The sequence below is a fragment of the Camelina sativa genome, chromosome 9 (assembly GCF_030686135.1).
Source record: "Camelina sativa cultivar CO46 ecotype springtype chromosome 9, ASM3068613v1".
NCBI lineage: Eukaryota > Viridiplantae > Streptophyta > Magnoliopsida > Brassicales > Brassicaceae > Camelina > Camelina sativa.
In genome coordinates, this window is record NC_141888.1 from 29,178,971 (window position 1) to 29,203,076 (window position 24,106).

Here is a 24,106-nt window from a genome sequence, read left to right on the forward strand (position 1 = left end):
TTATGTTGAGATCAAAGTTTAGGTCTATAATGACTAAATGCCCATCACAAGACTCTTAAAAGCTTAAAAACCCCAAAAGCAGAGAGATAGAATTTAGCTTTTTTACTCTCTCTTTTTCTCTTCTGCTTTAAAAGGGTCACCCACTTTCTGCAATTCTTGTAAATAAATTAATTATATACTTTTCTAAAATCATGCTTACTGCTTAGCAAAAAAAAAAAAAAAAATCATGCTTAGCTTTATCTTCCTTCCTCCTTTTGAGGATAAACTTTAGATTCCATGCATGAATTGATGGACATATCTATAACGCATTCATATTATATGCGTTCATCTAATATGCAAATATATTAATGTGGATATCGTTGTGTTTACATATGGACGTTTCCTTCAAGTGGTATGCCGTATGATTCACATAATCATAAAATGTTTTATCATTTAGAATCGACTGTAGATGAAGTGAGTTTTAGTATAGAAAAAGCTTTTGTTGCATGCTTATATATATGAATAAAGCGCTTCTTAAGATCAAATACATGTTTTTTCATTGAATGTAAATTTTACTTAAACAAAAAAAAAACTATTTTTACAATGAATGTGACCTTAAAACTGAGACAATTTAGGGTTTAGAAAAAAGATATTGAAACCAACAAATCGAAATATTCTTTGATAAGGTTATGCAGGTCATAAAAAAATAATATCTGAATTTGTTCAAAGTAACCATTCTTTTTCCACCCTACTCCACAACATACCCTAGCGGAAAAAGCTTTTATCTTATTTAAAACCCACATTTTTTGGTACATAAAAACCAAAGCAAAGCACCAACATTGTGAAAGGAGAATCATTCACAAAAGTGATCCACACATATTCTAAGCCCTGATCCGGGGGATGTACTGTTTACATACATCAATAATACCTAAAACTTGTGAGATTGAAATGAAAACTTGAACTCGAAAAGGCAAAAGAGAAATAGAAAAAAGCAGTATAAGATTCTAAGGTGGTGGCTTCTTCCTTTCTCTCGGGGAAAAAAGAAAAGAAAAGATGAAATGAAACAGAGAGGCAATAAAGTTTGTGGAGATCTTTAATATCAATCGAGCTGTCTTGGATTCTAAAGGAAACAATGACCAAATTTGTATGCTTTATCTTTAGACAGATAAAATGTTAACTATGGTTTGCCTAGTTTATATTCCGTCGGTTTCATATTAGATGATGGTTTAGTTAAATGTGTACTTATTAAAATATTTTAAACCAATCAAATATCTCTATTCTATATTTGACGATACAAGAACAAAGGGATAAGTAAGTAATATTGGATGATATCAACTACTTGTAAGTTGTAATGAAACAAATCAAATATTATCAGAAGTGCTATAATTAATTGACATGGCTAATGACAGTTTTTCGTAAAAAGATGATAAGAATAAAATTGTTTTTTATAAATGTAATTGAGTATTAGGTAAATACTGCACCGCATGTTCTTTCTTCTAGCTTAAGCGTTCTTTCTTCTAACTTAAGTATAGTTTATCTTCTTTTTGTAAGAACTATATATTGTGAAGCAAACCAATCTTTTATATTATTTTTATCAAATCAAACTTTCGATTTATTATAACGTTTTAAACCATGACTATATTATGTTTGGAATTTTTAAGTTTATTTTTTTTGGAATATTCCTCATTTGGAAAATTATTTAAGTATAGATGAATGGTTAAACGTAGGTGTGAATAAGTCATGTTTCTGTATTTATTTGTTCTTTTTCATTAAATCAAAATTATTTTGTATTATATGAACACCAAAATAAGTCACTTGATGTATCAACAAATTATTTTTATAACACTTGTATTAGCTCAATTCATCTTATATAAATCTTTTTTTTTTCCAGCCATTTTCCGTCACATTTTCTTCAACATAAATTACCATTTACGACCATAATATGATAATTTTACATCGCGAAAGAAGAAAAAAGATGAAAAGGAAAAAACTCAAGTTTCTTCGACCCCCATATCCTTCTAGAAAGGTCCTAAGCCAAACTAAAAAAAAAAAAAAAAAAAAAATCTACAACTACACGTTTAACGCAAAGTATTGTCCCAGCCCAATGAAAGAGAATTCCGTAAGAGAAGAAACAAATAACGCTAACGATAAACCATGCAATGCGAATGATCATGCATGCATGCATGATTGTTATGTTGATGAACACTTGAAATGAAAACGTGCATCCACCGCTTCGAGTAAGCCAATCTCATCACATGATTCTTCTTCACAAACGTCATCGTCGAGAGATAGGTTGAGATCAAGTGCGACACAAGTAGCAATGTTCTTATCCTCAGATTGATCTGAACCGTCTGATTTCTTATTAATAGGAGGAGAACAAGCTCTTGATCTTGAACTAAATCTTTCACAACTCAAGATCACGATCGCGTCTCTTAGCGAAACTTCTTCACCACTTGAATTACGAACTCTTCCTCTCTCGATAGCTCTCTTGAAACCCACTTGAGACAAATAGTCAGCTTGTTCTATATCTTCCACTAAGAACACTCTGTTTGGATCAAACGACACAGCTTCAGAGAACCGTTCTATGTAACTCCAGCTTTGTTCATCTCTCGACCTCTTGTTCCTCAAATCTTCTGCTGCATCTGATCTTGTTGAAGAGAAACTGCTTAAGCAGATTGAGACGAAGCTGTCTTGAGACCCGAACACGAGTTTAGCTAATTCTCTAGCGATCTTTTCTTTAGCATCTACATCAAGACCTTGGAAGAACATCCATGTCTCTTCTTTTATATCATCGTTTCCATTGATCTTCCTCGTACTTGATCCTGACCTGCATTTCAAGATTGTTTTCGCTAACTCCGGGACTATATCCTTTTGCCACGGTACCTTACTCTCCAAGGCATCACATAGAGTTGCTAGGTTTTCTGCATTCATCTCTTTAAACCTAGACGAGGCATGTTCCACCTCCATTGCATCGGTCGAAGAGGGTGCAGAGTTGATCGTTGAATTAGGATTCGAACAGACAAGCTCTGTTTTCTGCTCGCTGTCATGTTCTGGAATGAAGAGTCTTAAGTGAGATGTCTCAGGGACCACGGAATGATGACGATGCGTGTTTGTCTCAATCACTGGCCAATCACCGTTGGTTTGGAGATGATGATGCATATTACTCGAAGGTTGAATGGAACCAGAAAAGGAAGAAGTAGGAGATGAGAGTGTGAGTGTTTTTAGAGATGGTCTCTTGTGGATTGAATCACAGATTGAGTTCCACTTCACCACAAGCTCCTTGATAGACTCTGAATCCTACCAAGTCAAACAATCAAAACTTAGACGCCCTTAAAATGTAAATGCAAATGGAAATGAGAAGGTGAAATTGTTTTTATGTTTATACAACTTACAGTGTTGCTATTTTGATTCTCCTTCTTGTACTGCTGAAGCCACGCAGGTAAAGCTGCAGTGGTTACATTGCTATTGCTATTGCTACACTTTAAAAATCGAGCTTCCACCTCAAACTTGACCGAACATTCCTCACAGAAACTGAGTTGATCCGATGGCTGCAGCTGGAGAGACACGTTCTCTGACTTCTTGACTTCAACCTCACTGATTTGAAAGAAAAAAATTATGATTAATTGCTTAATTAAGGAGTGTTAAACTTGATTTAGTCTTTGAACGAAAATGAAGTAACTTTTTTTAGCATTTTCTCCCAAAAAAAATAAGAAAAAGCTTATGATAAAAATATATAAAATAATAGAGAAAAAGGTAGCAAAAGATGCACGTTGGTTCACCGCTCTTTTAGATGATCACCAAATAAAAGCAAAAACACTATAGGTAAAATTGTCCTTTTCGAAAAAAGAGACAAAATAGTTAGAACATATCCAACCAAAATATTAAAAATAAATTAAATGACGAGATTTGTTGATTGCACATTATTTGACTATTTCAAAAGGAGAAGACTTTTGTTACCTATCGGAGACGAGACTCAAGCGGAGGCTACTACTACTAGTTGCCGGAATAGTAAGACTAGTGAGACACCAGAGGGACTCAAGCGAGGGTTGACCAGACTTGCATCTTACGTAAGTCTGTGAAGTCGCAAGTCCCATCAACCAAAACCTCCCGTGATCTCCCATGACTAACCCACGAGCCAACTTCCCAATCTCCATTATCATATGCTCCACGACACAGTAGTTGTTGTTATTGTTATATACCGAAGAACCTCTGGTTCTTGACTCTACGAACCAGTTTAGATCTCCCAGATTTAGAATCACTCCTTTCCCTACACAGCTTCTCACGAGTGTCTCTAGCTCCTCTAGCTTATGTTCCACATCGGCTCTACTCGGTTGCCCGAACGATGAGAACGATAAAGTTATAAACTTCACGTCTTTTAAAGCCTCGGGAACGTCTTTTTTGTCGACTTTTTCCATCACCGATCTCACAACTCCGTCGACAGTGGCTAAACACTCTCCCACGATCACGAAATTTCTTCTCTTTTTGTCGACTAGACTGTTGATAACGTTCATGACATCCTCGTTCCTGACAGGAGTTAACAGCTTTCCCTCTTTAGGTTTACTAGACGAGGTTGTTTTTTGGCAAATCTCTAAAGAAACAGCTTGCTCCACCTTGGTTTTGACTTGAGGACTCGAGAAACCAGCTTCTCTCATCACTCTACTTACGCTAGGATCATCGAGGATGGATATGATGAGCTGCTCCACCTCGATCTTGACTGCTAAAATCGGTTGCTGCTGGCTCTCGATGGATCCACGTCGCTGGTGAGCCTGTGCGCGTTTGAAAGCTGCACCAAGAGCGTTAGAGATAGAAGGGAAAGGGGAAGTTGGAACCCCTAACATAGGACTCCCCGTGGAGGTCGGGAGGCGGTTTAGAGCCACGTTGAAGCAGAGCTCGAGGGCTCTACATTGAAGAGGGTGAGTGTGAGATTGGAGACAAGCTGTTCTAAGTAATCCCGTGGGAGCAGAGAGCATGGTACTTGCCACATGGAGAGGTGTGACCTGAGCATGTCCTCTCCGTCTAGCCAAGCCCATGGCTTGTTTCACCACGTTTGCAGCATCCGGTGTGAGCGCTTGCTCCACCGTGCAGCCTCCAGCTCTCATAGTGACAAGAAACCCTAAAGGAACACAAGGTGGGGGTAGTACTAGCTAGTACTGCGAAGTAAAACTTCTACGAGAAAGGCTTCAAGGGTCTAGGCTTCATGCCATCTTGGACAACAAAAAAACCCAAAGCAGAAGGATCTACACTGTCTCTGTTTGGAAGGTGGGGCTAAGTCTTAACCTAAGAGCAGAGTAAGGATAGATAGAGAGCGAGGGAGAGAGAGAGAGAGAAAGAATGAAAAGGGCTTGGTCTTCAAATATATGAGGAAGGAGAAGGAGAGGAAATGTGTATGCTTTTCTTGTGAGAGAGGCAAAATTTGGGGGTTTTTTTTGAGGGTCCAAAGCGGATTTTGTAGTGCAAAGTGGAATGCATGTGATGACAAAGCAGTATCAAAAGGCAAAGGTAACTCAGCTTTGCCCATATATTCTTTTCTTTCTCAAATTTCACAAAAATAAAGATGTAATGGGTACTGCAGCTAAGTGGGTCTCTCTCTCTTTTCTGCAAAGTGTATCACTTATTTAGAAAAGAACCTAATTAAAGATGCAAATCATCATTCACTTATATAATATTTATATAATAATTAATAGCCTCAGGAACATTTGTAGAAAAATTTGGGATATTAATCGCTCTCCCTTTCTAGCACCTTGAGGCTACCTACTAGCCAAGTCCCAACACTTTTTCAGACAACAGTCTCTTACTCTAGATCCAGATAAGTAAGCTAAACTCAAGACGCAAATGTAAGTAAGCAACAATCTAGGAGCCACAAAAAACATAGTAATGAACATATTATTTTTTCTTTTGTAGAATATATATATAGCCAACTATATATGTCTTAACAAATCTAAGAATATTTATAGCTTTACTCAAGTAAGCATATTGTAATGAGTGCTAACATGTAAATACTTATATATGATTATAATGAATAGAAATCCTACCTCATTTTCAATACAAAACAATTAAGTTCCAAAAGAAAACCACAAATCATTGGCTTGACCGGTACCAAAGACTAGTAACCAATTTTATTGTAAACGAAAAATGTTGAAGAGTATATACGTTTCCCCAGCCGACTTAGAAGCACATGGAATGATTTTGAAAATCAGACATGTAATTTAGTTTCCTAATGGAAAACATGTATAGAGAAGGATCACTAGCTTGGTCTTTCTATCTTTTTTGAATTTTGGCATGGTATTTAGAAACTCAGCCCCCTAAAAATATAAAAACACAAAAGCAAATCAAACCATCTGACCCATCACAGACACTATATATATGCATCATTCACTTTCCTTTCAATACTTTCATAAAAGTGTGTAGCTTTTGGACCATATATCTCATTTTTAAAACGAGAGAGAAGAAGAAACGAAGGTGTTTCGAACAAGGAAAAGATTAAAAAGAAAGCGCATAAGGCAGTCTCTTGGTGGGGACAGTCTTTGATTGTATCTGCTATCAACACGACCAATCATTTTCAAGTGCCTAAATGAAATCAGAGTTTCAGATCAGTAACAGGAACTCACACCAATCATAATAAAAGAAAATGAGTTATTCAAGAACTAAGAACACACAAGATACTGTCTATCTATTCATACAAAACACATAATATATTTATTCATAGAAGCAGCACTGTGCATTATTTATTTTATAATTGCAACATAAGAGATAACAAAAGTTTGATTCTCATACCACTAACGAACATCTCAAGCCATGTATATATATATATTTTATCTTAACTTGGTAACACTAGATATATATACGCACACAAAGCTAAACAGATGCAGATGCCTGTTGTTAAATCTTTGAAGAATCCATTGAGAAAAATCACAAAGCCATTATAAGTTCAATGAAAGTCCCATAATCAAAACAGTGATTAAGGAATATGCTACAGTCAGTGAACATAAAGAAATGATTCCGCGTATGGATTATTCAAACGTGAGATCATTGCAGTAATTGGTACAAGGAGCTTTACCTATTAGACTTCTACTTTGATGAAAACATATCTATCTCTCTCTCACATGAAGCATGCCACTGCATAGAAAGAAGAGAAAAATGCACCACCGTTCAACTTGCCTAGGAATCTTCAATAAGATTTATACACTTTGATAAGAGAATCATATAAGCTATATTCCCACTACAGATATGTATGGCTTAAAAGACACATTTATTAGTTAACAAATGATCTCTTCTTGTGGTGAATTGAAGAATCGAGAATAAAATTACAATATCCTCACAAGAAACAAGAAATCTTCCTTTCATTCCCCAATCATCTTTTTTCAGCTTTTTACTTGTTTTTATGTAAGCCTTCACCTGAAAGCCACTATTCTCTGCAACAGGTACTATTACACTCACTTACTCACCCAATGCTTCTACAAAAGAAGCTAAAGTATCATTTACCCATGCATACATGTATCAACTCAAAATGGGGAAAATATGAGAATGTTGTGCCATAAAACAAAGAGAGAAATGATCTTATAATCATTATATTAAGGAAAAGCATATGCATTTTTTGGTCAAAGAAGTCCAAGTTATGACCCAAAAGACTATATAGAATATAAGAGGACACAAAATTATCGTGAACATAAGGTCACCATTTACAAGAGAGCTTTATTCTTCTATTTATCATGAATGCTAGCAAATAGGAAACTAAATATTGAGCTCGTTAATGTATCAGAACACATAGACCAATAGCGCGCAGGGAATACATTAGTTTTCTAAATGCCCTTGGTTGATATTACGGGTCTTCATGAGGTTACTCCAAGTAGATCACATATATGTGCATAAATGCTTAGTTACAAAGGAATTGTGGGACCAAAGAGGAAAGTTGTGAGAATAAACACAAACTCACAAACTGTTTCTTCCTCGCTGTCTGCGTTTGAGACAGGAAAAAAAGGAAGGAAAGGAGCTTTGTTTATTAGCTTAGACTCAAAAGAGAGATCCAAAGGGAGACCAAAAATCATTTGAACGCAAAAGTGTTTTTGAATGATGAGAGCCAAGGAATATATATGGTTGCTTCAGGCACACCCAATCAAAACCCCTTTTCTCCTTTAAATAAAATTAACAAACTTTGTTTGCCCTAACTAAGATTCAACCTCTACCACAAAAGAAAAATCCATTTGCATAAACCAGTCCTTTCAAGAAAGTGTATATGACCAAAACAGTCGAATGTGAATGCTTTAACAAGGATCAGACCCCAGATGATTCTAAAGCGCTTGCGTTTACGAGAAGAACAGAATGTGAAATCAAAACCCATCTCTCCAGCCCACTTGCTAAAGTTTTAGCAAATGTAGACATCAACTTTTGAAGAGTATAGCCTTTTACTTACACAGAATATTTTGCATCAGAATTTTAAAATTACTTACTGAGTGTAATTTGCTTGTTTTACATTAAACTGAAACTAGCTTGTAGGATCAAACAACAAACAAAATTAGAAAACAAATACAAACTCGCCAATTGTTTCTTTCACGCATTACACGTTTATTAGTGGAAAAATAAAACAACAGGCTTTGTATATGAGCATAAACCCAAAAGACACACAAAGGTGAGACCAAAATCATTTGAATGCAAAAGTGTTTTGAACGAAAGAAAGCAAAGGAATATATATGGTTTCTTCTGGCACACCCAATCAAAACTTTTCTCCTCTAATTAATCAAAATCAACCACTTTGTTTGGTTCGACAGAAACATCCAGCCTCTGTCACAAAATAAAGAAGGGAAAGTCATTTGTGTAAACCTACCCTTTCAAGAAAGTGTGTGACCAGGATGGTCAAAATGTGAACACTTTAACCAAGACCAGACCCCAGATGATTCTAAAGCACTTATGTTCGCAAGAAAGATACATCGGAAATCCTAAGAGAGTCTCTCCATCTCACTTTATAAACGTTTGAGTTAATGTAATATCAGCTTTTGAATGAATTTGGCCTTATACAAAATGTTTTGCACCCGAATATCTTAAGAAAAAAAGTAAGGTATATATTGCTTGTCTTGAGTTAAAGTGAGAAACTGGTTTTAAATCTTGCATGAATTTTAAAACTCATACGTGGTTTTTGTGTCTTTTCTGCATGACTTTGCCCAGTGGTTTCTATCAAATCAAACCCTTTTCCAGGCGTTTTCAGGGGATTACATACAAATACAATAGAAGAGTGCGTGTAGAATTCTTTAAAATAAGTATTAAAATAAGGCACTCTTATCACAAAATCAAATATATATAAAACCAATATATGGGATTATCTACTCAAAAGGGACTCCAATTTGGTTTTTAGCTCTCATTCAAAATAAGTATCTTTATTCTCCTGGGTGTGGCCATGTGGGGAAAAAAAAGAATAGAAGTAGCAAAGAGAAAGAGAGATATATGGGAATAGTTTAAGGCATAATTCTCCTTTGGATGGCGCCTAACTTTAAGAAAGAAAGAGATAAACTTTAAAGATTAAAGGAGGAATGGAGAAAAGTTGTCCTAACTTTGACATGACAGCCTTCTTAATCTAATGTTATGACCTTTATTCACAACATGTTTCTTTATTCACAAAACTATATTTATTTGCCTTGCATAACAACATGACTTATTGATCCCACAATCTTAAAAAAAGGTTCGTTTTGTTTCAAATATATTTGAGTGTTCCTTTAAGAATCTAAAACTGTGGGATATATTCTTCATCACTTTGTTCCCTAGATTTTCCAAGGGTTTAAGCTAGTAGAGCCACACAAGTATCAGACCATATCATATCATCGGATAAATATGTGAATCCATAATGTCGAAGAGATCTAGCGTATGCAGTGAGCATCCGTTAGAATTTGAATTTTATATATGGGCCATCTATCCTTTCGAAGATAAATCACTATGCAAACAAACAAGTATATTCACAATCATACCAAAATTTGTTCTCAAATAATAAAAGCCCCCAACAAAAAAAAAAAAAAAAAAAAAAAAAAACAGCTGGGTTACTTGTAACAAAAGAAAATTCCTACAAGTCAATTTCTGTAGTATATATAGTACTAGCTAACAATGATGCACATACCAAACATCAAAACAAAAATTTCTAATTATATGCTAGAATCATTATGATTACCTTATGTATTATTATTAATCTGAAGACTGTGGATTCAGGCTCATCTCGAGCTAGACAGCGTGCACATTTGATTAAACCACATACAAACAGATAAAGATCTCAATCCTGAATCAATCAAGTAATTAATTAAGTGGCATGAGCTCAAAAGTAACCAAAATTATGAGGTAAATGAGCAAACTGAGAACAAGCCCCATGAACAAAAACAATCTCAAAAGCCCAAAAAAAACAAAGAAATTTAGGATCATTACATAATTGATGTTTTCAATTTTTGTTACGGAATCCCAAAACCAACAATGTTCGAAAGAGAACGTAGGGTTTGTAATTATTAAATTTGCTACTAATTAAAAAAAAAAAAAAAAAAAGGTTGAGAAGAATTACTTGAGATTTGAGAAGACTATTGTTGATTCTTGTATCTGAGAGAATGCCGGAGAAATTCGCCGGCGACGACTCGATCTGATCGTAAAGAGGAAACCCTTGCTCGACTCTTTCGCACTACGTTCGCTTGTATGATCCTCCGCGTCCGCGCGCGTCAAAGGTTTGGGCTTGTTTGGTTAGATTCAAACATAAGGGATGAAACCCACAAGTTAAGGCCCATTAACGGTATAAAGACAGCTTTCCAGATAAAAAAATTCTAGTTTGCTTTCTGGCGATCATTATTTTCCTTTTCGTGATTGATTATTATATCAACACCTTCTGCTATTTAAAACATTATTACAAAATTAATGTATTGTATCTTATAAAAAATGCACAATGCTCACATGCATAAAATATGGGTTTGTAATATCTGAAAAAGGATTTTAAAAACAAAAAATGTGCTCCAAACCTTCTTTTTTTCTTTTGCAAGATTATGTGATCCAGGTTTGGTCTTTAGATCTGTAGGGATAAAGAGTTTTTAAGTAAAAACACCTTTGTTATCTTATAGCTGATTTCTATATTATTTAAAATGTGGCCTTAGTTTTTTTTTTCCCCTCAATCAAAATTTATAGGTTAGTGGTTCATAATAGTGTGTATATCTATCATCTTATTGAATTTAAAAGTTTAAATATGTATGCATATGCAAGTGAGTAAATGGAAAGATAATATAGATTGAAGATGCTGCGCTTTTTTGTTAGAAATTATGAACTTTTATTTATGGCAGATTTTATGAAAATGGTCATGGTCTGTAAGCTTATCTTCTATTTCTTTGGACCAGCAGTTTTCAGATTGAAGGAGATCCATCCAGCTGCATTTTGGCTAATAGTGTGTCCCACTATTTTTTTTTTTTTTAGTCGGTCGGCCGCTACTAAGTGCAATGGTTACATTACTCCAAAATGTAATCTTCTTAATCACATTGATTACACTTGTTGACAATGAAAAACAAAATAAAGTCACATTGATTCATTCATTACACTGACCATACAAAAATTACACTGATAGCGCGCGCCAGGACAATGAAACCAATCGGAATGTCATTAATTATGTTTGATATGTTTACAAAATATCTTAATCTATGCACTTTTCGTGAGCTGGCATGGCATGGCATGATTAGGATATAGGAAGGTGCCATTGCTTTACATATATTTGACAAGAGAATAAGAAAAAGTATTGTTTTATTCGTGCATTGCTTATTGCCTCCTTTTACATTTCTCCAATTTTTCATTAAACCGAAAATTTTGGTGAATTGATTCTACTATATACAGTAGTTGTCTGAATTGTCATTAAAACATTTTGTTAAAATGGGTTTATACATTCCAAGCTACTAATTCCTGTTTTATTCGAACTTTATTAAATGGACAAAAAAGGTTTTACTTTTGGACCTTTAGTAGACGTGGATATGTACTTACATGTTTTGTTTCACATGAATAAAATTATAAAAAAAACAATACCATTATATAATTAGTGAATAAATTAGTGGTTGTTTCGTTATTTTTGATCAATGGACATCGACGTGTGCATCACTGTTATTTGATAATAATGTCTAGCGTCGACAATTTTAGCATATGAAAAAAAAAACAGTTAAATTTTATTTTTACTACTCTTACATTTTTTTTTGTCACAATTTTTATAAACATTTAAACACCCTCTATTTTTTTTATTTCGGAAAAAAAATCATAAAAATTGATCTTCATTAAGTAAATTTCCAAAGTTACCCCTGAAAACTCAAGGGCTACACCTCTTCTTGGCGAACCCAAACCTGTCATTTTCCAAATCGTATTCAACTAAATAGTTCTGCTGCTGGAAACTCCCAAGTATAATCGCCGGACCAGTCCCGCCGGAGGGATTCACAGTTTTATCGGAAACCACCGTGAGACAAACAGTATCAGTGCTCCCAACGAACGTGAAGAAATTAGATAACGGCAACTCCATCTTCGCTCCACCTTTAAACACAAAAATCAGCTCCGGGATCGTCACGTCTCCTTTCCCGGCGATGTTAAAACACGGTCCGAGTCCGGTGAACTTCTCCACGTCTTTATCGCGTGTGTAGTTCGACAACTGCGCCGCGAATTGTTCGGCGACGAGGCTAAACACGGGTCGCTCCATGAACGTGAATGTGGATCCGGAATCAACGATGGATCCTCCGTTACCGTTCGTTCCCGGAACGAGAAACTTGTACGGGATCTTCACCGGCTTCTTCCCGACGTAGATTCGCCGGAGATTGAGGTAGTAGTACTCGAGAAACGCTGCGTTTGAGACTTTGGGGTTTTTCCGAAACGGCGTGTAGCTAAGACCCGGGGTTTTCGACCCGGAGTTATGACCCGACCCGGTATCCAGATCAAGATCCGTGGTTACGTTGGTATCGTCGTACCGGCGAGAAACCAAACAGTGAGAGAATCTTTTGAGTTTCATCTGAGAAGGAAGCGACTCGAGTCCTCGTCCAAACCCGGCGATACCAGCGGGTTGTCGGGTCGAGATAATTGAGCATCCGACTACGAAATTGGGTACGGTTAGATCCGGGAAATCAAGTGTTTCGGATACTAAAATTCCAGCCGTTGATCCTAATCCGTATTGGAGAATGTACGGCGGACAAGCGACGGTGCAGTTTCGGGTATTCGGGTCACATCCTCTGCATTTAAGATTGGCTCCGTATAGAAACTTGCATTTCGGATTCTGACACCCGATGATTTTGGTAGAGGAAGAGTTCTTGGGGATAAATCTAGGGATTCGGGTCGGATCCAAACCCGAGAAGCCGCAGCCGGAGCAGAGGTACCTCGAGGTACAAGGGAACCAAACGAGACTGCTTCCTGTATCGAAAACGAACGGGATTGTTTGAGACGGCGTGCCGAAGCTGAGAGAGACCGAGTAGCCGCCGTAGCTTTTAGCAGAAAGTGGGGATTTCACGACGGTTGCGGCGGAGGCTGTGGAGGCGGAGGAGAGAGCGTCTTCGTCGGGTTTAACGGATGTGCCATGTTTGAGCTTATAAGCTCTAGCTATCGATGAGTCGGCGAGGCGGCGGAGAGAGAGGTAAGGATCTTTAGGAAGTGGGTGGTCGGAGTGGGAGAAGGGAGAGAGAGGTAATTTGACGGCGGAGACGATTGAGAGGAAGAAGATAAGGAACAAGAAGAAGAGAGGAGAAGACATTGTTTGTGTTTGTGTTTTGTGTTTTGTGTTTTGTGTGTTTGGGGGGGGGGTTTGATGGCTTATGGGTTAAGTAAGTAAAGAAGGAGAAAGAAGAAGACAAAGAAGTGGAAAGTGGAGAATCATGTTCGATCTCTGTGACTTTCTTCTTCCTTTTTTATTTTTTATTTTTTATTTTTGTTTATAAAAAATGTTTTAGAATTAATTTAAAGTTGATTATGTGTCTTGTTTTTACTACAAGTACGTGGAAATGTATTTTTTGTATCGTAAGTACGTGGAAATGTAGTTTTGTATTGTCGACATTATACGTCTCTGTATAAGTAGATATGATTCAGAGCCAGCCAAGACGTATGGAATGGTATGGAATTTTGTGAATGTATGTGTGTTGATTAATGATATTCCCTGTACAATTATTGAAATCCAAATTCTAATTATAAAACTAATAATACTAAAGTTGCATGCATATATCGTTGATTTTTTTAAAAATAAATATACAAAGAAAATGAAAGAACAGTGGGAATCCTGATCACAATAGAGACACTCTTTTTTCAATTAATTGGGGTTTGATTGATAGGCCATGTGATCGCTCAAGTGGCTCCTAAACCCATTTACAATATCATGTGATGCATATTTATAATGCATATCTTCTCTAACCAATTTACACGTTGCTCTAATTGAATCAAACTTTCTTACTTTAAATAAGTAGAAAAAAAAATCAACAACCTTTGTCACCAGTTTAACTAATTACCCGTTTTTCTCCATATTTACACAGCTACATTAAGATCCAGAATATATATTTGGGATTCGTATTTCGTAATCTCCATGTTCTTGTTTTTTTTTTTATGTGATTTTTTTTTTTTGCGTATAGATTGATATAAAATTGAATAGAAAAATAAATCGTAACATGAACATCGACGGTACAAAATCGATTGACCAAATAAAAGCACGTTGGATACAATAGGTGTGAGTAATCGACCACATGTATATTTGTTGACCCTTATAAACTATGTGACCTTACACTTTCAAAAGTGGCAAACAGTTATAAAACAAACATTTTTAATGGCTTTCCTTTCAAACATTTTTAGTGAGTTATTTAATGCACATAGTAAAACAGATAACCAGACTGATGAAAGGAGCAATAAAAGTCAATAATTATATTTAACGCAAAATAACGTTTTGACAACTATGAACTTGCAGTGATTTTGCGACTACGATCCATTCAATATATTTTATACAGTAATACAGCAGCAGCGAAATGTATATATAGTCGCAGAAAAAAAATTGACACAAAAAGATCTTATTTTCATTACATATTGCAGAAACACAATGTAAAGTATAAGTGGTGAGTAAGCAGATCAAGTCAAATAATATATAGTTTTACAAATATGAACGAACATGTACCAACACGATTGTATAGTCAACTGAATTTTTTTTTTTTTTTTTTAAACTTCTTATTATAATGTTGAATGGACCAGCAACTATGGTACTACAGTCGGGTAAAACTACAAAAATCAGAAACGCAGAAAAAGAAATAAAACAAAAAAGTGAGAACAGACTGACAGAGGAACAAAGAGATAATTAACCCAATATACATTAAGGTGATCAGTTATATATGTGAACAAAGAAATCAATTAGCAAAATCCATAGAAAAATGGTTGTATATATATACGATAATGAAAAGTGATATTACTACATCATGATTATTGATTAATTTATCCCCATTACATGCAGAGTTAGATACCCTTATTTGGGCTATGGAGTGCTTATTAGCGTTGGACATGGATAAAGCTCCTTTTGCTACGGATTGTTCAGACCTCCTAAGGATGACGTCTAATATCGAGGATTGGCCGACCTTTTCATCAGAATTGAAGGACTTTATTCATTTCAGAGATAGATTTGCTAATTTTAGTATTAGATATATTCCCCGAGAGGATAATATCCGTGCCGATAAACTTGCGAAATGTGCAAGAGCACGAGGTTTCTGTTTTTCCCATGTAAGCTCGTCGGTACCTAATTGGCTCTCTCTCGAAGAGAGTCATCTCCAATAACTTAATATATGGGGTTTGATCGAAAAAAAAAAAAATCATGATGATACTTTTATAAAAAGAGTATATATACATATAAAAACTACACACAGATGCTCCAACTAAAGTAGTGATGTAGGTTACATCTAGAAGATGGTGAGCGAGAGCTTTCCTAGTTAGACTCAACGGCTCAACCAATGATTTTACGGATGTGTTTAACAGTTCTTTTTTTTATTATTTTGATTAGGAGTTGTGTTGTTTCTTTTACTCTTAAAGTATGTCTTTGCACTACAACAAAAGTTTTGTTTTAAATCATTTATTTTCTATATTTGCATCAAATTTCAATGATGTAAATATAATTAAAATCACTTTAAAAAATATTTACTATTTGTTGATGCAAACAATTTACATCGTTTTATTTCAAAATGATGTTATATTAAATTAGTTATAACAAATAATTTTAAATTATTGTGTCAGTTTTTATAAATGATTTTTAAATTTGGTATCATTTATGAATAACATATACTAATAAAAGATTTATTGTTTTAATAATAATAACAGATTCGTTTATTTTAATTATTTTTAAAAATTATTTTAATATACAAAAATTATCTTTGATATCTAATAAAATCTTTTCGAATCTGTACTAATATTTTTATTGAAATTGTTATTTACAAAATAAATAAAAAACATATATACAATGCATTTAGTTTAATATAGATTCAACAAAAAGAAAAAAAAAACTGATATGAACTGATCAAATTATACATTCAACGTTCAATTACAAACGGAAAAAAAACTAATATGAACTCAGATCATAAATTGATAACTGACTTTTTTTTTCTTCTTGATGAAGTGTCATATGTATCTTCATAAGTGTTATATGAAACACATATTGCTTTTGTTCCCTCCCTTTCTTTTCTATTGTCTTCATGACATTGTTGTTTCATCTTGAAATTTTCTGAGTACATAAACAAAAATAACAGAAGAAAAAATAGAATTCTACATTTGATAATAAAAAAAACTTGATATAAAATAGGGAGAAGAAAAAAAGATTTACCTTTAAATGTAACGCATAAATTGATTTACTGGTGGTTGTCTTGTTGACATTCAAAGAAGAACTTCTACAAAAGTTGTTGTTTTGATCACTCACAATTTGTTTTGCTTATGGAGAAGCACTTTCACCCTTAAATAATCAGAAATATTTTTTTTTTAAGTAGTTACAAAGATCCTGAGTAGTGTAAAAAATGGAAACAAATTTTCAGGTTTTTTTTAACAGCTTTAATACAAATATTAAATCCTCCAATATTTTTAATAAAAGTAAGAAAAGTTGAGAAATTTTAAAAATAAATAAAACAGGTTACGATATCCAAACATATATGTTTTCTTTTATTTTTATAATTATTAATTATGGAAAATATTTGTGATAACATTGATTAACTGTTAAAAAATTAATATATCACGGATATTGTATATTTACGATTTCTTTAATAATTATAAATTTATGGAAATATTTGTGATATATAATGATTAATTATTTTAAAAATAAAATATTTTTGCAGGTTTGTTAGGTGGAAATGTAATTATTATATTTTCTCAATAAAATAAAATAAACATAATTTTTTTTAATATTATATTCGTATCTTTAAAATAATTAATAATAGAAATTAATAAAACTTTTCTTGGGAAATAGTAGTATATGTTTGATTTTTTATAGAAAAATAAATTGATCCTTGGAGAATAAAAAAGATTAATATTGAATATTTTGAGTTTTGACACATGTAAATTAATATTGACTTATCAGTTATATGCAACTGATATAATAAAATTTTGAAATAAATATATTTATTTAATTTAAATCGAATATGTATGAATTAACATCATTTTATTATTGATATCAGTTTTGTATCATTTATTTAATTAATATTTAATTTGTATCATTATATTAAGTGATGTAAATTATATTTTCTGTTAAATATTTTTGAATTGATGCAAATTCAAATAAAATTGTGTCACTTTTATTGAACTGATGTCAAATTATTCAATTACGACATCAAATAATAATAATTGAAGTTAAATACATAATTATGTATTATTTATCAATAAGTCATTTAAATTGATATTATTTACTTTTGTGATACTATTTACGTGATGCAATCAATTTTTTGTAGTGTTGGGATTGCTGTTCTGTTGGATATGGGGTTTTTATTTCACAGTAAAGCTATCTCAAGGGTTTTTCTAGCGTGCGATGTAGTAAGAATAAATAAAAGAGATTTTAAAGATGCGTTTTTCTTTGAAATCAACCACTTTGATGAACCCTTCGAATTAACGCTCGTCATTCGAAGAATCAATGAATTTTGAAGTTTCCGTCAAGTAGCATTTTGATTGTTTCTAATATATATTTATTAAGGACAATACAAAAACACTTTTCCAAATGACTTTTGTTTTACCAAAAAGAATACAAATTTTTTTGCTTATGGTTTTTTTCAGGACATGTTGTATAGATGATTTGCATACGGATTACGGAATAGGCTTTGTTTTTGTAGCCATCGTCACCCATCTAAATAGCAAGTTATTTTTTTTCGCTGTTTTCATGTATACCAATCCACTTTTCATAGATGTGCATGTTCAATCATCTCTAATATTTGAACATTAATACTTTAAACTCTAAATATTCGTATACTGATCCACACTTTAACAACTTACGGTATATCATTGCACGAATATACAAAAAAAAAAAAAAAAACTGATTTACCAACATGGCCGGCCACATGTTTGTAATCAAATAGAAATAGTAAAATAGTTGAAAAAAGGAAGAAATATTTGAGAACTATCACGGGAAAATATATCAAGTGCATCGAACGAAAGGGACAAAAACAAAAAATATAATAAGAACAAAAGATTCAGAGAAACGATTAATAATAGTTTGTCCGTGGAAAACTAAGAAACACGTGAATTAACTTAACACGGAGGTACAAAGGTGGGACAAGCGCAAGCGGTGATGGTGGTCTATGCCTTGTTGTATCGCATGGTGACGTCACGTCGACTCCTGTGAGTCAAAAAGATAAATTCTACCTTCGTATGTAAGAAACGATTAAAGTGCTAATATTACGTATATTGATCGTTATCTTAATATAACTAATTTTTGACTAGGGATTCTACTACATTTGAAGTGGATTTTATCTTTAGAAGTCGAAAAGTTGATTTTGCTCAAAATGCTCATTCTCTCTGTCTTTAAACTTAATTTTTAGAAGCTGTGATAGATTAGTTTGATTTCATGTAAAAAAATTTATGATTATGTATATGGGAAGTTGAGAATATGAATTAGAGTACGTTGAAGAACCTCACGTTCAACATTTGGTTGATAAGGTACGTAATGTTAGAAGCGCAAAAATCGAATTGAGAAAACATGCGAATTATATTTAAATTAACGAAATCATAAACGAATTACAACAACATAATATAAAGCAGTAAATAAATTACGGAGGCGAGATATGATATCTCTTTCCTTAATTCAATAAATCGGCCGTAAGTGCTTTCGGACAATCACGATTTATGAATCCCAGGATACAACTGATCACGAACTATTACCGTAGCACACCAGTAATAGAACTCAAGCGAACAGATCTACGTTATACTCTCGAGACTATTAAACTAAGAACTTACTTGGACTAACCAAGGGAGAGGGAGAGAGAGAGATCTTCAGAGGAAGGAGTGTTTATGTTTTTGTGTGTGAGAAATAATGAGAGACTATGTCTCTATATATATTGGAAGGAGGGAGGTCTCAAGAAAATATTCACTGAATATTCTCGGAGTACTGCCCAAGTTTGCTTGGAGTTCACACCAAGTCTTTCCAAAAAAATTAAATGGGCCTATAGCAGTCTCAAGAGCCAAAAAGCCCAAGAGCCCAAGAGACCACAGCCCGCATCCACGACCAGCCCACCCCGGTCCGCCCCGCGTCTGGCCCGTCCCGCATCCATGCTCGGCCCGGTTCGGTTCGGTTCGGTTCGCGTGTGGGAACCTTCCCTCTTCCTTCTACACACTTTTGAAACTAGAAGAGTGTGAAACTATATATATATATGAGTGAAAAATCAGTCATATTTCCGATGTGGGATATTTCCCAAACCATCCCAAGTAGCTCACTTCACACTCTTATTTCTCATTCAAAGCAACTCTGTTTTGGACGTATGAGTATACCATCTTGTAGTACTCGTTACCAGCTTTCCATTGCACTATCGACCAGACAATTCCGATCAGCCATTTGGCCGGAATTTGGCCGGAAAATTCGCCAGAAAGTCATTGTCCCAAAACCTACAATTTTTCTGAAACTTGTTTCTGAAAATTCAGTTCCAACAATCCCCCACATGAATAGAAATAAGTCTAAACATATGACGACATAACTAACCCTATAGACTGACACTACTAGCTAGACTAGACAGACCTTCGAGAGTATATGCGAAAACTAACAGTATCTGAATTGGTGGCGTTTTTCAACCTTGAACCGACTCATTGTTATACCTGTCGAGTTTACTCGGCCAGTTGGTGAACATGATGTCTTGAACCATCCGGATTTGTATGTAAACTTAGACAGCAGGCATAACACAGCTTCGTTTTCTCGTAGAACGAGGTTCTCTATTATGTTCATTGTGGCCTTGAACATGCCTGGTAAATTATGAGTGAACTTGGAGAGTATAGCCTCATATATTCTCCTAGAAACGGCCCCATTTCACACTCACAAGGTGATTTTATAAGCTGCTTGTATTTAAAGAAATATCCTGTAATTATTTCAAATATTTTACAAAGCTACATTTCAAATCATTAAAAGTATATGCTTAACCTCTAACATATAGGAAGCACTTTACATCACTCTAGGAACTGGGAAAAGACAAAAGTCTTCTAGTGCTTGTAGCAGATTCAGCTTGATTTAGTTGTCCCTTTGAACCTAGGTCATGGGGTCTCCAATCTGAGTAGGTGGGGTTACCATCAAACATCCTCTTAAGTCGTAGGCTTTAAACCCATTCCTCTTGATGATTTTATAACTTGATCTCGCGCCAAACCTTTTGTAAATAGATCCGCTAGGTTTTCTTTCGTATTGATGTAATCAATCGTAACTACACCAGTTGAGATAAGTTGTCTAACAGTTTTATGTCTCCGTCTGATGTGACGAGATTTGCCATTGTAATGGGTATTCCTTGCCCTGCCCAAAGCCGATTCGCTATCACAGTGTACACGTATTGCAGGCACAGGATTTCCCCACATTGGGATGTCTTCCAAGAAATTACGAAGTGATTCAGCTTCCGACATAGCTATCTCCAAAGCTATGAATTCAGATTCCATAGTTGATTTAGCTGCTAGAGTTTGTTTGGAAGACTTCCAGGACACTGCTGCACCTCCAAGTGTAAAAACACATCCACTTGTGGATTTTGAGTTTCTCGAGTCTGCGATCCAGTTGGCATCACTGTAACCTTCCAAAACTCCGGGTTCTCTACCATAGTGCAAGCCATGATCTTTGGTATAACGTAGATAGTCCAAAACTCTAGCTATAGCCATCCAATGCTTATGTCCTGGATTACTTGTGTAGCGAGTAAGTACATTTACAGAGTGCGCTAAATCTGGTCTTGTACAGTTTGTCAAGTACATTAGACTGCCAATTACTCTTGCATACTCCACCTATTGCACAGGTTCACCAGAATTTTTGGTTAAGTGAATTTGAGAATCCTCTGGAGTTTTTGCAGTCCCATTTGAGTAATGCTTGAATCGATCAAGCACTTTTTCCGCATAGTGGGTTTGAGACAAGATAAGGCCCTCATCAGTTCTGATGATTTTTATCCCCAAAATTATATCTGCTAAACCCAAGTCTTTCATGTCAAAATTTCTTTTGAGCATGTTTTTCGTTTGAGTTATGATGTCTTTGTTGCTTCCAATGATGAGCATATCATCTACATATAAGCATAACAAAATGTACCCTGATGGAGTAGTTTTGTAGTATATGCATTTGTCACATTCATTAATGCAAAAACCATTAGACATCATCATACTGTCAAACTTCTCATGCCACTGCTTAGGAGCCTGTTTGAGTCCATATAATGACTTCACAAGTTTACACACTTTATGTTCTTGTCCTGGAATAACAAATCCCTCAGGTTGTTTCATGTAGATTTCCTCTTCTAAATCTCCATGAAGAAAAGCAGTTTTTACATCCATTTGATGGATTTCAAGATTTCTCAAGGCTGCAATACCTATGAGCATCCTGATCGAAGATAGTCTTGTTACCGGTGAATAGGTATCAAAGAAATCTAAGCCTTCTTTTTGCCGAAATCCTTGCACTACAAGCCTAGCCTTGTACCGCTCAATATCGCTATTTGGTTTTCGTTTTATCGTAAAAATCTATTTACATCCCAAAGGCTTAAATCCTTGTGGTAGATCTGCCATCTCGTACGTATGATGTTGCATGACAGAGTCTATTTCAGTTTTGACTGCTTCCTTCCAATAAGGTGCATCAGGTGTAGACATAGCTTCTGCATATGTTCTTGGTAGATTTTCAGCTAGAAATGCCATCATCAAAAAATCATCACCAAACGATTTACTTTTGTGAGCTCGTTTGCTTCTTCTAGGTTCCAGTTCTGTTTCTACAGAAGTAGTACTCAAAGTATTGCCAGCTTCCAAAGTCGCTGCATCTCCTTGTTCACGAGTCCGTTTTTGAGTTTTCCTATAGGGAAAAATGTCTTCAAAAAATGAAGCATTTCTTGACTCCATAACTGTATTCACATGGATATCTGGAATATCTGATTTATGAACCAGAAATCGATATGCACTACTGTTATGTGCATATCCGATGAAGATACAGTCTACGGTCTTAGGCCCAATTGTGACCTTTTTAGGAGGTGGTATGGCCACTTTTGCTAGACACCCCCACACTTTGAGGTATTTGTACGAAGGTACTGTACCTTTCCAAAGTTCATATGGTGACTTGCCAGTAACCTTATTCGGTATCCTGTTGAGGATGTAATGAGTGGTAAGCAAAGCTTCCCCCCACATGTTCTGGGCTAACCCAGATTCCTGCAACAACGCATTCATCATCTCTTTCAGAGTTTGATTCTTTCGTTCCGCTACTCCGTTAGATTCTGGCGAGTAGGGAGCGGTTGTCTGATGTATAATGCCTTTTTCTCTGCAAAATGCATTGAACGGCTCATTATATTCTCCTCCTCTATCACTTCGAACTATTTTTATAGTTTTCTGAAGCTGATTTTCTACTTTGAGGGTGAACTCTTTAAATTTTTCCAGTGCTTCATCTTTGCTATTCAAGAGATATACATAGCAATATCTTGTGCAATCATCAATGAAGGTAACAAAGTATTTCTTACCGCCTCTAGTTTGCACATACTTTAAATCACATAAGTCTGTGTGAATTAAACCTAGAGGTTCGGTTGTTCTTTCAACGCGTGGTGAGGGAGTTTTTGTGAGTTTGGCCTGTACGCACACTTCACATTTTTTTTGGTTAGTTTTGAATTTCAGAATCAAATTCAAGTTTTGCATTTTTCGCATTGTTTTGTAATTGACATGTCCTAAACGTTCATGCCAAGTAGTAAACGACTCAACCAAATAAGCAATAGGGTTTTCTTTCATTTCAGCAACAGAAGCAGAAGCTACAATTTTCGGATGGACTGTCGTTATAGACATTTTGATCAGTCCACCCTTAACAAAACCCTTTCCCAAATACATCCCATTTTTCTTAAGAACTAACTTATCAGCCTCAAAATTAATGGAAAAACCATGCTTGCTTAGCACTGTTCCAGAGATGAGATTCTTCCGCATGTCAGGTACGTGCTTCACGTTCTGCAAGGTGAGCTCACGATCAGAAGTTAGCTTCAGAACCACTTTGCCTTTACCTTCAATCTTGGACACCGCCGTGTTGCCCATGAAAAGCTGCTCATTTGACTTGTTCTTCACATAGGTGGTGAACATGGTCCTATCAGAGCATATGTATGTGGTAGCACCAGTGTCGTAGTACCGCTCCACTGGGTTGTCTTCCACCATGTTACATTCAGTAACCACCGCAACCATGTCTTCTTCAGTTAGGTTTGCTTGCAACTTGAGATCTTTTGCTTTGCTTTTGCAAACATCAGCCTTGTGTCCAATCTTACCACAATGATGACACTTCCCTTTGAACTTCCTCTCAAGGTTGCTCTTCTTGAAGTTTGGTCCAGATGACACCTTCAACGGTTTATGAGGAATAGAGATCCCTTTACCCTTGCCTTTAAACTTGGCCTTGTGCTCAGCTACATGAACATCATGCCCCTGGCTTTGAGCATCCGAATGAGCTCCACGATTGTTGTCCTCAACTCTCAACCGACGGATGAGATCATCAAGAGACATTGCCTTACGCTTGAAGTTAAGG

The 24,106-nt window shown here is 35.2% G+C and overlaps 2 protein-coding genes across 3 annotated transcripts; both read right to left on the reverse strand.

Annotated features, from left to right (window-relative positions):
• Positions 1 to 1,885: 1,885 nt before the first annotated feature.
• LOC104791504 (protein SMAX1-LIKE 3) lies at positions 1,886 to 5,607 on the reverse strand. 2 transcript variants are annotated; one of them, XM_010517412.3, is made up of 3 exons: positions 3,937 to 5,607; positions 3,372 to 3,573; positions 1,886 to 3,276 (listed from the first exon to the last, which is right to left on the reverse strand). In XM_010517412.3, exons 1-3 carry the CDS (start codon positions 5,076 to 5,078, stop codon positions 2,170 to 2,172), a joined length of 2,451 nt encoding a protein of 816 aa, XP_010515714.2. In that variant the 5' UTR covers positions 5,079 to 5,607; the 3' UTR covers positions 1,886 to 2,169. The 2 variants fall into 2 exon arrangements, with proteins under 2 accessions (XP_010515714.2, XP_087320071.1); XM_087463945.1 differs by having other exon boundaries at positions 1,886 to 3,269; positions 3,937 to 5,544.
• A 6,502-nt stretch (positions 5,608 to 12,109) lies between these two features.
• Positions 12,110 to 13,951, reverse strand: LOC104711800 (putative aspartyl protease At4g16563). The gene has a single exon (XM_010428565.3). It carries the CDS (start codon positions 13,685 to 13,687, stop codon positions 12,269 to 12,271), a length of 1,419 nt encoding a protein of 472 aa, XP_010426867.2. The 5' UTR covers positions 13,688 to 13,951; the 3' UTR covers positions 12,110 to 12,268.
• Between the last annotated feature and the right edge of the window lie 10,155 nt (positions 13,952 to 24,106).